The sequence below is a fragment of the Trematomus bernacchii genome, unplaced genomic scaffold (assembly GCF_902827165.1).
Source record: "Trematomus bernacchii unplaced genomic scaffold, fTreBer1.1, whole genome shotgun sequence".
NCBI classification, from domain to species: domain Eukaryota; kingdom Metazoa; phylum Chordata; class Actinopteri; order Perciformes; family Nototheniidae; genus Trematomus; species Trematomus bernacchii.
This window is the reverse complement of record NW_022987609.1, coordinates 1,037,559-1,053,069: the sequence shown is the minus strand read 5'-3', so window position 1 is coordinate 1,053,069 and position 15,511 is coordinate 1,037,559. Positions and strand designations below refer to the sequence as shown.

Sequence of the window (15,511 nt, the reverse complement as noted above, 5' to 3'; positions counted from 1 at the left end):
TGTTGGGATTGGTCAACCGCTTAGAGATGTCCCGCCCCTTAGCCTATCACATACAATGCTGGAGCGCTAGCCAATAGCAGTGAGAGTATTACATATTGAGGTCATTATGTTAAAAGTTATGGATATTTTAACTTTTGTCTGCTAATTGCCAGAGAACCCTGCATTCAAAATGAATCTTTTCACGAGTTACAAATCATTTATTCCAACCTAAAACGCATATATACGCCTCCCGGATGCAACAAATGTTTAATTATTGCCTGTATTACTGACCTTAAAATACCTTTTAATCCTACTGTCACTCCCCCAAGCTGTCTGGCTTGATGAATAGATTCATCTGAATGTCACGGCCCACTCAGTAGTCTACCATCACTGTGTATAACTTTAATCAGTCTACTGTAAGTGCTAAACACTAATTAGCATCCCCACTGGTATAGCATTTTACCAAAGAAAAATGGCAGAGTTTCAATATAAAGTTGCGTTGAAGAGTGCCGTCAGTCTGAAGGTCACCCCCCTCTAATATTGTATAATAACTGGTGTTTAGTTGAGTTAGGTCCAAATCACTAATTACTGAGTGTTTAATCACGAGCTAACAACATGCTAGCTAACAACAACAAGCTAAAGACTTAAAGCTAACTAGCATGTTGCAGCAATCAGCAGCATGCATTTTAAGCTCAGGGTGTCCGCGGGGTCTTAAAAAGTATTAAAAGTTGATAAATAAATGTAGCGAAAATGAAGGCTATTAAAAAGTATTAAAGGGCATTTTCCAAGGTATTACATTTTGTAGCTTGTTTTCAATAAGTATATAAATTGTCCAAAGAGGTTGTATTCTACAGTCTGCCTGAATGTAATCATTGCGTAGGTGTGTAGTGTGATTCTGTGTAGTTTATTTATGGCATCCCGTTGGATTTGACGTCATCTGAACAGGACATCGCACGCTCACTGCTTGATAGCGCGCGAAGGTCCGTTTACGCCGGTTGTTAAACAACATCGTTATGGGGAAATGCAAGTCTGCGTCCAAATGGTTGGAAGATAAGGAGGAAGGACAATCCATACTGTATATAGTAAATATGAGGTAAAGTGTGTCGCCAATGTAACCGGTTAAAACTCAAAGTGGCGATGAGGTCTTAAAATGTATGGAAAGGGTCTTAAAAGAGGTCTTAAAAGGGATTACATTTGACTTCAGGATTCCTGCATATACCCTGAACCTAGCTAGAAAGAAACATTAACAAAATAAAGGTGACTTTTTCCTCACAAGGTGCCGTACGATTGGATTTTAAAATGTGTTTTCTGTTGAAACCTTAATAAATAACCATCGTGGCTGCGATGTTTTTTTTGTGAGTCAACATTTTTATTAGATTTGATAAGTCCTTAAAAACTCCAACTGTGCCCAGGCATAGAGCCATTAAGTTGTTTTTCTGAGGTTGTTAAGTCCTTATTTGCCAACATGCTTTATATAAAGGGTTCTGTTGTGTATTATTTTGAAGTCTGAAAGTAAAAGGACGTGGACAGATGGTTTGAATATTGATTTTGCACAAAGGTTTCTCAAAAAAAAAAGTTTTTCTCTATAATATTATTATTTTATTTTAATATAGACTGACATAAAAAGAATCTCCCTAACGACTTCAAGTCAGTTCACAGTGTCTCATACTGACAGATTCTTTCGTGTGAGCGCATAAGATGACTCACATGAGAAATGTGTTGCATTGATCTTAATCCGGCCGTCAGGATGTGTATTTTAAATCTAATTTAGACTCAGTCCTCTGTGCAGGCACCTGTCAGCTGAAGGACAGTCAGGTAAAAGAAAGGCACTTAGTGACTCACACTAAGACACAATAGTGTTGAAACCTTCACACAATTAAAGTCTAAAGATCCATCAGTGTGCTCCAGTCCCTTTGTGCATTTGAAATCTTTGTATTTAACCTTGAGCTGCTTAAGCTTTCTTTTTCAATTCAAAATTAAATCATGTTACAGAAATGTAGTTCGTCCATCCTTATATAGAAAGATGCCATTGTAACTTTACAGTAGAACATTTGTCAGAACAGACCAGTAGTATTTACCTGCTTTTCTGTGAGAAATAAAACAAACACCCATGTGGTTTTGTAATAAAGAAATGCATGAGACACTGGGAAGAGAAATGTTTCGCACATGCTTCAGCAAAATGCCTTTTCTCTGTTTTCAGTGCAGTTGCTATTTGTCACAGATTAGGTGTGCTGTTACACCAATATAGTGATGGTTCTTACTGAAGTCTAATTGTCTCCAGTCAGTGCAACACATTGAGTACCAATTCCTGTGTTTTATTAGCTTTTTCACTGCCATGCAATTCATGGCAAAAATCTGCGCTGGAATCAAAGGAGGAAGTTCGGGTTAAAGTTGGTCATATTTAGCGTCCATTTTTCTTAACGCGCTAAGGTTTCCCGATTAATCACAAACGTTGAGGTTTTATTGTTGTTGCTCTAATCATCCGCTCTCTGTGATGACTGTTTTAGTTGTGATTAGATTTTGTGAGTGGTTTTGAAAGGGTTTGTTTTTGCAGGATTCAGACTTCATGTTGTGGCTGTGAAGAGGTGTGAGGAACTTCCAGGGTTGCTTGACCTTCTGGCACTCAGAGATTCATGAAGGGGCGCTATTGATTTAAACAGGTGTAAAGGCCTTTCTCCTGCCAAGGAAATGTAATCATGTCAGAGGGCTCCCGGGTTATTGCTCAAGACACTGTCACCGCCGCCATAGGACACTTTGGTGTCAGGGGGCCAGACAATATTAATTTTACTTTCACCTTATATTCCGGCGAAGAGGACATGTGGAGATCCACAGCAGTTCCCTGAGAGAATGCCAGAACTAAAGCACTAAAAAAGAGGTCAATAAGAACATTTTAGTCTGCTTGAATGAGCCCTCAATTCACTTTCTGCTCAATTCTGACTTGATTTATTCAGGATGCATGCTCATCTTCATTGACAAATCCAATAAAGTATTCATCTTCTCTGTTTACTGAGCTAATTCAGTTTTTAAGACGTATACTAAGTTTCATAATCAAAGCAACACAGTGTGGATTTGCATTAAATAGAAAGCATGCTTCCTCAAATCAACGTCATCTTAATCTAACTGTTACATTTCTTATGTAATCAATATTTCATATCAGTAGCAGTTCTACTTCAAAGTCATTTAAGGTCCACACGTTTTCCGTGTGTGTGTGTGTATGTGTGTGTGTGTGTGTGTGTGTGTGTGTGTGTGTGTGTGTGTGTGTGTGTGTGTGTGTGTGTGTGTGTGTGTGTGTGTGTGTGTGTGTGTGTGTGTGTGTGTGTGTGTGTGTGTGTGTGTGTGTGTGAGTGGCTGATTATCACAATCTGTAGCTTAAGTTCAGGTTTCAGCAGCGTTAAGTCTTTCAGAGTGAGCGAGAGACGAGAGGGAGAGAGTCGGCATGGCCCAGAAAAATAACCGTAAGTTGATGTTCTGATTATCTTAATATTTGATACCTTTTTCTCTCAAGTAGTTGAGTTGATTATGAACTAGAGCACTAAGAAGACAGCTAGAATATAGATGAATGGCACTACTAACATGCCTATATGACACACTTCACTGAAACAAAGAGCTTTTGTTTGTTGCAGTGTTCTCACCTTGCTTTGGTTTTAATGTGCTTTTGAGACTTAATAGTACTGCGTCTAACAATGATTACCACTCTTTAAATCTTAAGAGAAACAAAGCTTATAATAAATAATTTTTGATTGTGATTTTCACCTTCATATGCCAGGCCTTATGTTCATGTGGAATCGAGTTAAATAAGAAATGAAAAGGCTTGGATTTTATATTGATTTTATTTTTTTCCTTTTCATATTGAAGTTACGTGAGCGTCACTGAGGCTATTGTGAAATCCTGCAGGAATGTGTTATTGCAGCAAGAGGCAGATTAGTCTCACTGAGCTCCCCTTTTCTCTCTCTCTCTCTCTCTCTAAAACACAGTTCAGTTCTCCATCAGGGAATATGGACCCTCCGATGAACACGTGGTCATGTCGCTCTTTCGCGACGGGGTTATTGAGCACGTGTACCCGGCTTTCTTCAAGGCCCTGAGCCACCCAGACCATGTTGGCGTTGCTCTGAGCATCTGCATGGCCGGCTATGTGTTGGGAGGCAGCTCCTACTTCCAAGCTTTACTCTTTGGCAGCGCGTGGGCCGGCCTCCTTTATTACTGCTGCCACGAGATCTACCAAGGCTACTTGACCAGGAGGCTGAGCACAGATTTGTCCGACATTCGAGCCAACTACCTGGAAAACCCAGATAACGGTTTCTGGGTGGCAGAGGTAGACGTAGACGGCCAGCCCAAGGTGGTGGGGATGGTGGCGGTGAAGGGGGAAAGGGCAGCAGAGGAAGAGGAGAGGTTTGATAAGTGGAACGGAGGAGCGATGGGAGGAGGATCCGAGCTCGTTCAAGATGCCGGTGATGGGAGTTTCGGCGAGTTGTCTTACATGGTTGTGGTGTTCCCGTGGCGCCGCAAAAACCTCGCTTCACAGCTGATGAGGAAGGCCCTTGATTTCTGCAAAGAGCGAGGATACGGCCGACTGGTTCTGGATGGCAGCTCGCCACAGACGGCCGCCATTGCCCTGTACCAAAAGTTTGGTTTTGTTCAAACGTCATCCCACAGTATCACACATGCCAATCGCTGGATCTCCAAACTGGCCAGAATAAATGTGATGCGAATGGAGAAGCATATCTAATGGACTTAAAACCTTGGCCCCTGATACCACAGCTAATGTGCATTAAGATTATTTCAGTTCATTGATGCTTCTGGTTTCATTTAACGCATAAATCGCTCAGTTGTGTGATATTCAATCACTCATTTCTACAGCTAGCTATCATGGCAGTTTGAAAAAGATGCATTAAATGTCATGTTTTTTCCACAAAGCAGCATTAATGATCTCAGTATTTCTTCTTTCCTTGATGTATTATGCACCCCTGACAGTCCATTTCCCTCAACCATGGAAATATTGAAACAATGAATCAACTTCTCTGTGTAGTCAGATTATTTCATAATTTGCAAATGGGAGAACAATGCATCTCAATAAGGTATTTTACGAAACCAATTATTGGACATTAAACAGAACAACGTTCAATTACCGATTGTTCTCCTGTCCACTATGGAATCTAAAAATATACGTGAGAAAGGAGAAATTAAGCAAGAGAACTTTCTTTTAAGCCTCTTTCCAGGGAGAAGCTGAATCCCTCTGCCTCAGAGGAATTAATGCCAGCTGACTTCTAAGACCTCACAACTCTTTGCTTAAAATACCAATGAAAAATGCAATAGTATCAGGACATTGGGAGGTTTAAAATTCTTTGGAGCTGAAAGAGCTCTCTCTGTGTGTGTGTGTGTGTGTGTGTGTGTGTGTGTGTGTGTGTGTGTGTGTGTGTGTGTGTGTGTGTGTGTGTGTGTGTGTGTGTGTGTGTGTGTGTGTGTGTGTGTGTGTGTGTGTGTGTGTGTGTGTGTGTGTGTGTGTGTGTGTGTGTGTGGCATAAAAAGGGGATAAAGAGTTCAGTATAACGCAATGAATTCAGGTCATCATACACAAGGCAGCGATTATCGACACCAAACAAAGGAGAATAAGCTTAAGTCTGTCCATATAAGTGGTCTTATGATAGGTGTGAGGAGGGACTGGACGTAGTAGAGGTGAAAGTGCAATGGGATTTACTCTTTCATGGCAAAGAAACAGACATTTTGAGCAATATAAACACAAGTTTCCTGTCAACTACAGTGTACTGCCTGATTTGAGCAGAGTATTTGCAGTGATGACAGGTTTGACCCTGGAAATGAGCATTGCAAAGGCTCCCATTTAGATTTCGGTATATTGCAGAAAATAAACTTTACAGCCGACCCACGTTCATCAGGATAATCTCCTGATTTTTGAAGCGTGAATGCAATCTGCAGAAATAAAAAGCTAACATAATGCTATAAACAAACTACATGAGTCTCATGCGCATCATCTCCACTGCTCACCTGAAGGCAAACTCATGTTGGTGTGATGACGTTTCGTTTTCTCATCTAGTCACTCGTTAGCATCCCCGTTTTTGTGACAGAAGACATTCACGAGTGGCGTATTTATTTACAGATGTAGATTATGTCGTAGAACCAATTTATTTCAGGCTTCTACAAACACATACAGAAAAAACATTAACACCGGGACAAGGCAACCAGAAGTGCTAAAATGCTTAGTCTTTAGGACTCATTACTGCACCACTCTTTTGTCAGCAATAACCATTGTGCAGCATTCGCTAAACAATAAAGATTTACAGATTACTCAACCTACATTGCCTCAGAAATCCCCCAAAAGGTGATTGGACTTTCCCAAATATTATCAGTACCACACAGTCCCGGCTTATCAGGAAAGAGTGTGTGTCCCCGGTAAGCCTATAAGGGCAAAACATCAAGCAAGCAGTGTGTGCAGTGACAGGTGGGCTGTAAATGAGTTTCAAGAGGGAGCTCTGTATGGATGGAGCAGCTTGGCAATGAAACACACACCAACGCACACCGTCAAAAGCCTTCGGGCATCAATCATTCCTGCTGAGGCCGTCAGAAAAGAATTAGGCTGGTGGCCAGCAGGCAGGTGTTGAACTAGCCAGAGGAAGATGAGCTTTAATGCTGGCCAACCTGTTGTCATCCTCTCACAATTACCAGCACAATTGGCCTCAAGGTAATGAGCGCTCGATTGTTATTCCTCTCATTCACATGCTTCAGACGAGCCAGTTGCCGTTGTGAGGGTATGTTGGAGGAAAGTTAGAATTGCTGCAGCTGAAGTGTCAATAAAAAGTATTTACCCCCTTCAGAGGTGTTCATGTTTTAATAAAAGTAAATGTAAGGAGGCTTTTCTTTTACACTGAAGAACAGAATAAGAGCCTTTTTATTAAAAGTGGAAACCAATTTCTCTATGCATATATATTCACTAGTATTCATAAGTGACATTTTAAGGTACTTGTACTTTCCCTAGGTATTAAATTAATGCAACTTTAAACTTCTACTCCACTACGCTTTGGTAGCAAATTATACTTTGTACTCCATCTGACATCTTTAGTTACTTTACAGATTCATAATTATTAGCAAATACAAAATATAAATCAACTATATGAAAAAATGTTGACATGCTCAAAAATATTCAGGAGCAGTATCCGAAGTAAGTTAATGTTGCTTTAAATTGACCAGTTGTGATGAACACATGAATGCATTAATAAGCATAATCCAGTAACATATATGACTCTGAAATTAGCCATTGTGCAAACATGTACTTTTACTTTTGGTACTTTAGATATATTTTGTACTTTCATTTAAGTATGAAGCGCTAACGCAGTCGTTTTTCAATCTCGTATTGCTATTTTTACTTAAGTATACAATCTGCATACTTCTTCAGACTCTAGTATTCAACTTATCCAATTTAATAATGAATTGAGGCACCTCTGGCAGTAAATACAGCTTGTTTTGGCACAGAAGTATCCCAGTTATCTGCAATACTGCCCAAGCTCTGTGCGGATGCACCAGGAACGGTGAGAGACAGTGTGTTTAGAGTCCAGCCATGATTCTCATCTGGCTCGGATCTGACTCAGTCCCTCCAGGACATTGATATTGTTGTTGTCAAGCAATTCCTGTGAAGCCTCGGCTTTTAAACACCTTCCAGGTACATGTGTATCGCCACTACAAACAATTCCACACAGATTCGGTGACTTCGAAAACCAAATGGATGCAACAGTGATGATATTGGTGTGCCATATTCAATCAATCAATGTTTATTTATATAGCCCAATATCACAAATGCTACATTTGTCTCAGTGGACTTCACAGTTTGTACAGAATATCAGAATGACAATACGACACCCTCTGTCCTTAGACCCTCACATCGTACAAGGAAACACTTCCAGAGAAAACCCACAGTTTAAAGGGAAACATGGGAGAAACCTCAGGGAGAGCAACAGAGGAGGGATCCCTCTCCCAGGACGGACAGACGTGCAATAGATGCCGTGTGTAAATCGAAGAGATAATACATTTACAACATAGGTAGACCAAATGTTTGGAAATGCATGTGTCTATAATAAGAAGGTGAATCCACAAGGATGCCAACAATCCTGTGGGAGCCATCAGGGAAGTAGTATGATGAGAGTCAGGCAGGACCACAGAGACAGGTTCAGCCACGACTCGAAGTCCAGGACTCAAATCCAGATATTAAATTCAATACTTGTCAACATGCATTTGTAATTTATATCTGTACGTTTTTAAGATGACTCTAGAGTTCTTGTTTCACCTTGACATCAATGGGTTGTTTTCTGTTGATCAGTGTAAAATATAATTTCAATTGTCATTTAAGAGGACCTATTATGCTCTTATGGACATACTAGGTGGTTGACCAATCCCAACAGAGCCGGCCAGCTAACCAATCAGAGCAGACTGGGCTCTGGTTTCAGACAGAGGGTGAAAAGAGGTGCTGCAGCACAGGCAGTATGAGAGAAATAGACATGTCACAGTCGAGGCACAGAATACTAAAATGAACGTGAACATAAGCATTGAAGGCCACTTAGATTCAATGATGAAAACTTTGGAGCAGGGTGAGATAATGTGAAATTTCACATTTTCAACAGCGAACTACATTTATTAGCATAATTAATGATTTAATGAGTCCTGAACCTGACCTCAGAGAACAACTTTTAAGAAAATAGAACTTTCTCTTTTGCTGCTCATATCATTCTTTCCTTTTTCAGGGTTGACATAACAACACTCAGAGACATTTCTTCTATCGGTTTTGTTTTGTTGGACTAGAGGTCTTACCAATTTGAGATAAGATGAGATCGATAAAATAGGCAGACTTTCATTTGAGATTGAAATTGGGAAAATGTCTTTGTCCACTACTTTTAGGTTGTGTGTGTGTGTGTGTGTGTGTGTGTGTGTGTGTGTGTGTGTGTGTGTGTGTGTGTGTGTGTGTGTGTGTGTGTGTGTGTGTGTGTGTGTGTGTGTGTGTGTGTGTGTGTGTGTGTGTGTGTGTGTGTGTGTGTGTGTGTGTGTGTGTGTGTGTGAATGGCTGATTATCACAATCTTTAGCTTAAGTTCAGGTTTCAGCAGCGTTAAGTCTTTCAGAGTGAGCGAGAGACGAGAGGCAGAGAGTCGGCATGGCCCAGAAAAATAACCGTAAGTTGATGTTCTGATTATCTTAATATTTGATACCTTTTTCTCTCAAGTAGTTGAGTTGATTATGAACTAGAGCACTAAGAAGACAGCTAGAATATAGATGAATGGCACTACTAACATGCCTATATGATGTGTGTGTGTTTATGCATTCTCACCATAAGGAATTTCTCGAGGCATTTCAATAATATGACTGATGAAGGCCAAGTTAATCACAGGAAAAGTGCTAATTTACCTTACGGCACACTTTGACGACAGTTCTGAAAGTAATAACAAAGCAAGTAATCAAAATTAAAACAGCACCTGTGTCCTAACAGACCTGCATCTTTTTCTTTGTTAGCACTCTTATTGAATAGGCAAAGATTATGGAGATTAATTGCATCAGTAAACTAGTCGCTGTTTGCTTTTGTTTTAGCGCCAGAGGTAGATTTGTTTGGATCATATATCATCAAATACTATTCACCGCTGCCTCGCATAATCACTTCTCATCTTCTTCGTTGCACCACAGGAAGTTACTTTTTGGACCATGCCGCTGAATTTCACAGCAGAAAACAACCTGACCAATTACTTTAATATTAAAACCCAAGCAACCGAGGCATACTACACAAATAGAGCTTTCACTGCACTGTCAATCCGCTGTGCGTTAGAAACCTGACATCATGCAGAATGTGCACTTCCTTTTACTGAATAATTGGTCAATTATTCGCTCCGTGGTTCGAGAATGATAAATATGTTTTCTATAAGAGCAGAGTATAACACCGCAGTGCACACTCTTGTACTTTAACAGGTGAAGTATGAGAAACCAGGGAGTTGCGTTTACTGCATGCTTTAAATTACAGTTTAAAGTACAACAGCATGTATAAAACCACAATTAGTATCTTATTGTCATTCGAGATTGGAAGCCAAATTATAAGGATAAATGTGGGATTAAATGTTGCTAATGAGTTGGTATTAAATATGTTTACAGCACGGTAAACCTCTGGATAAATGTTCCAGACGATATTCGGCAGCAGCTCGTTTGCTGAGCTGCGCTGCAGGAGGACTGCTGGGATTTGGTCAAGGAAGTAATTGGACACAACAACAAAGGCAACATTGATCACAGCTGTTGTAATTAGGAGAAATACGGAACAATCAATTTTTTCATGTTTAAAGGCTCGACGCTGAGTCACCCACAATAACTACATTCCAATAGACAAGATCAAGGTGTAATTAGGATCCGCCTATGGTAAACTGTGCTTTACATAATTCTGCAATATTTTAGGATAATAAACCCGGATCCCAATCACAGTGTTTCCTCTTATTAATTAAGAATTGCTAGACAGCCTGAAGTGAGGTGGACATATATACAAGTTATTGGAGAAGGAAGTACAAAAAGAACTCCCAAGAGTTTTTAATATTTTCACAAAAACAGAAATACACTCACCTGTTATCTCAAAGTCTTTATGGCAAACAAACCAAATACTGAAAATATCTCTCTAAACATTTATCAAAGAGCACATTATGTTCATTTTCAGGTTTATATTTGTATTTTGTGCCTGTACTGTGACATGTTTACAACCTTAAAATATTCAAAAGGTCTTTATTTGTGTTCATACTGTCACTACCCGGTCTGCCGCCTTGCCCTATCTGCAGTGCGCATGTGCGAGATGGTCCGCCATATTGCACAACTCCGTACGGCAAACCAACTAGGACACTTGACACAGTGGCATTTGGCAAAGCACACAAAGAAAACTCCAAAAACCGAGAGAGATGAGTTATTGTTATTACAACGTGACTTCACTATTATTTAACAACTCTTTTTATTGGGTTCTTTTATTTGGGGTTAAGTACATTGTCAGAATAAGTGAGAAATGGATTTAACTTCTGTTAGACAGCTATCATACATACTGAGGAAATATTGACTGTGAATGTATGCAATACGTATGGCATTCATAGTTTATATCTAATTACATTAACTGTGAATGTCCTTCATTTTATTTCAAATAAAATAAAATAACAAAAGATTTTTGTATAGATATTTGAGACGTTTATGACTGCAAATCGGGCAGCCGTCTAGACGTCAAATGTCCTATTAGAGTTGCCGTATGTAGTTGTCAAATATGGCGGACCGTCTCGCACATGCGCAGTGCAGATCGGGCAGGGGGGCAGATCGGGTAGTGACACATACTACCTCTTTTCACCCTCTGTCTGAAACCAGAGCCCAGTCTGCTCTGATTGGTCAACCGCTTAGAGATGTCCCGCCCCTTAGCCTATCACGTACAATGTGTTGGAGCGCTAGCCAATAGAAGTGTGAGTGTTACATAGTGATGTCACTATGGTACAGAAGTAACAAAGGAGTCCAATGGAGGTGTTTCAGGCAGGGGGGGGGAGTGTGTGGGAGAGAAACCCCCTCTGGAGGGAACACATGGATTTTAGCTTTTGCAGACCGTTTACATGCACTAAAACCTATATAACACACTACAGGAAAGGGAAACGCCCAAAAAGCATAATAGGGCCTCTTTAAAGTCAATGTGAACAGGATACAGGCACCAACTTTGTGGTTACAGATTGACTTTAATTTTAACACCCCACTTCATATTCCAAATAATATTTTAAAAAGTGAATAAGATTGGCTGATGTTGTAGCCCTGTTATGTTTGAGATAAGATGTCTGACTGTTCGCCCTAATCAAAGTAATTACACGGCGCCGAGTCACACAACCAGGCGTGTTGGAGACGTTCAATATCACAACACACGTTAATTATGAACTGAAGAACTACGTCGATGAACTGACCAAAATGTGCACTTCCACAGTCGGAGTGTTTCATTTGAATTCACTTATCAGTAGGATATCTTCATGTGATGCTGAACTTGAAATACATCAGAGGTAAATACTTGACTGAACTTTACCCCCTTTTATGATGTAGAATATATTAAAGGTGGCAGCTGCTTTTTTGAGATTATGTTAAACCATTAATAGCGATCGAGATTTATTTCATATGCCTTCTACAAAATGATGCTCCCATCAAGATCGTAATAAAGTACCATGGGACCTGGGGCTGGAGCTTTTTTAAAGTCCTCCTCGAAGCACCATCTCGACTTAACTACAACCCATCCAACCTTTACAAACATTGGGGATGCCTAATTTGCATCCGATAATACATCAACAATGCCTGCAGTTTAATTGAATGACTCTTGTACAGTAGCACCAAATGCAAGTCATATAATCATTAAAAGCCCACGGAAAAGCATACAGTACATAAGACACAGAAGTTGCATCACAAAACAACCACAGTGAAGTCAGTTGGATATTTAACATTAATTCTTCTTCTTGCTGAGTTTCCCAGACTGTCGACATTCAGAGCCCTCATAAACACATGGTTCTGCTTAGGTAACCCTACATAAATTATTGTTTGAATGACAGAAAATAATATTTTCTATACCGCCTTGCCAACTTTCCTATAATAGTAAAAGAATGTGGTGGAAAATATATTTATTGTGTATTATGTGGACCACTTTTTTTCCATGTCATGAGCCCAAGTGACTCCAAATCTATACCAGATAGTATTACTAAACTGAACAAATAAGACTAACCTCTATTTGTTGGATTGTATTGCTTGTCCTATTTTAATTAAATCTGCAATTTATTTTATCGAAAATCTATGTAACCGATTGATGAAATAAGCTAGAAGTTAATATTTCAGTTTTAGCTCCCATGTGTGATCTTAAGACTTCAAAGCAGCATTGTGTTACTACACTGGCTCTACTCATTGATTTGAATTAGAAAATGAAGTGATGACACAGACACAGGGATGTTTTCCTTTTGCCATTGACCAACCACACCTTTATTACCCATTTCACACAAAAGGCAGTTAATTTTACAGGCTGAAATAACATATATCCTCCCCACCTCCATCCTGTAACCATTTACATAATTTCCCTCACTTGCCATGATCCAATGTATATTTAGGAAGTCATGCATTTCTAATGATATGATTCCTCCCATGTCTGAGTTTCCAAGGGTATTTAAGGAAATGAAGAAAATAATCCCCATCTTAAATTGCCAGCAAAACACCCATTTAAATCCAGCTCTGATTGATCTCTATTAACCAAAAACCTTCTGAAATTATTTGACTAGGAAGACAGGGCTTTTTCAGGCTCTTTCAATGAGTCATCGACTAAGTTGTGGCACGTGTCAGAGTATTAAAGTGAGGACAGGTTAATGTCTCAGTCTGGGGGTGATAAGATGTGTGCTTTGAGACAGAGAAATAGACCTGCTGGCTATCGATTTATCCTCAAGGAAACAACTGCGAGGAAACAAAGCCGCCTCGCAGTTACGGAGCACTTGCTGCCATCTGTTATGTAACTCCATACATGCCATCTGTCATATCAAGACAGATTATGTATCCTTAAACTGTGGTGCTGTTTCTATTAGCCACTATAAAACCACTGTGTAACATTTCTGTGTCTTCAACCAAACCTCTTGTTCTCATTATAGTCCATTTATATGTTTGAACATCTCTTGTACCCGTTGTGTATTCTAAAAGAGACTATTAACATGTCAAATCAAAGCTTTAATTGTCTGGGATGTTGACGTTTGATAAATGAATGTCTAGGGGAGAGAACCGACGCGTTGTGTATAAATCTCTCTATGTCGGAAAGCTTTGTGTTTTCCTCAGCCGGGTGTCACAGTCAGCACGGAGCAACTAGACAAAACCCAGCGTGACTGAGAGTGTGCAAGGTGAGATGTGAGCTCTAAAGTGAATCAAATGGTTCAGACGGCAGGTATTGACTGCCTTTGGAGGCTTAATGGGAGCTGTAGGAGTCACAGGCAGAGAAACACGTTACATGTTTCATGAGGCTATTTCTCAGGTGCATTCGCGCTTGGAGGAGCGAGCAGATATTTATAAAGATTGTCTTGTGATCGCTGCAATGAAGGTGTCTCTGAGGATCATTTTGGGTTTGATTCTTACTTCAAAAGGAGAGGGTCCAAATGCATTTATCTCAAAATGACACATGGATACCTGCTTGGAGGAAATATAATGTACAGCACAGCACAGTTATTTTACAATGTAACTATTTGGATATCTACCTCTTGGACTCTTTATTATAAAGAGCCAATACAAACTACAGGGTCGGTACAATTCAGACAAGGTGCAGTTAAATACATCATGACAGAATCTGTAGATGGACGGATGGACGGATGTATTAGAATAATTAGATGGATCGATAACTGGATATCTTAATATGAAATTTATATTTTACTCGTGTTTAGTTATTCTTCTTTCTTTCTTTCTACTTCTTAAGTAAATTGTCTGTTGAATTGGACTTGGGTTTAAGGTTGCCAAAACTACACTACATATACAGTATATACAGCAATTAGTGGTAAGTACTTCTTATCAAGTATTGTCCTTCAGTACACATTTGAGGAACTTCAATTGAGTGTTTTCCCTTTATGCTACTTTATAGTTTTGCTTCACTACATTTTGGAGGCATATTCTTGACTTATTTATCCACTACATTCATTTTACAGCTACGTACTTTGCCGATGTATATCAATAATTCAGAACTAATCAACTAATGAGTCAATACGTGTATAGTTATAGGTTAAGCTGCCCAGCAGTACATCAAGTTATTCGATTGATCTCCACTTTTACCAAGTGCAACATTGACATTTATGCATTTCAAATGTTGATAAAATAATGTAACATCAATTGAATTCTGAAATGGGCCATACTGCATAATGAGTGCTTTTATTTTCTGTACTTGAAGTACATTTCGTTGCAAATACTTGTGTTCCTTTACTTGGAAGATTAAGCCTTTGAATCTTTACTATTTCATCTTGAAGGTTCGAAGATAGTAGATGTTGGGGAAATATTTCCCAAGGCCCATAACTGTGACCCAGTTTATCAGTTCATACTGTCCTGACTGAGCACACGCACCTGGAGCCTTGGCTGCTGTGCTCTCAGTGTTGTGTCTCCCTGCTCCTGCCGGTTGGCGTCAGCTGATAGAGGTGTTATGATTCTATCTTGTTATGCACAATGTTGATTATTCTCTCTGAACTAGCTAAATACACGGGTCTGGGGTAGAGCTCTTCCGAATTGACGTGGCAACTCTACCGTGAAGTCAGAACCTCTGACTCTTTGACTTGTTTTGTGAATTCTCCGGCCGAAGCTCCAAATAAACCCATCAGTGTTTGCCATCAAAAGCTCCAGCTCTCCTCGTGTCTCTCTGAGTCCTGACTCCAATTGCTTCAGAAGTTTCCCCCACAGTAGATAGCATAGTCGTAGATTTCCGATTGACAAAGATCAACCAGGTGTTACAGGTTTATTGTCACAGAAGATTAAAAAGCCTGACTCACATCTCTCCGCAGCAGCTTCCATACGAGG

At 39.8% G+C, this 15,511-nt stretch overlaps 1 protein-coding gene across 1 annotated transcript; it reads left to right on the top strand.

The window, feature by feature from the left end:
* Window positions 1-3,415: 3,415 nt before the first annotated feature.
* On the top strand, window positions 3,416-4,813 carry LOC117483385 (N-acetyltransferase 8). The gene is made up of 2 exons (XM_034131713.1): window positions 3,416-3,434; window positions 3,954-4,813. Exons 1-2 carry the CDS (start codon window positions 3,416-3,418, stop codon window positions 4,703-4,705), a joined length of 771 nt encoding a protein of 256 aa, XP_033987604.1. The 3' UTR covers window positions 4,706-4,813.
* Window positions 4,814-15,511: the final 10,698 nt, after the last annotated feature.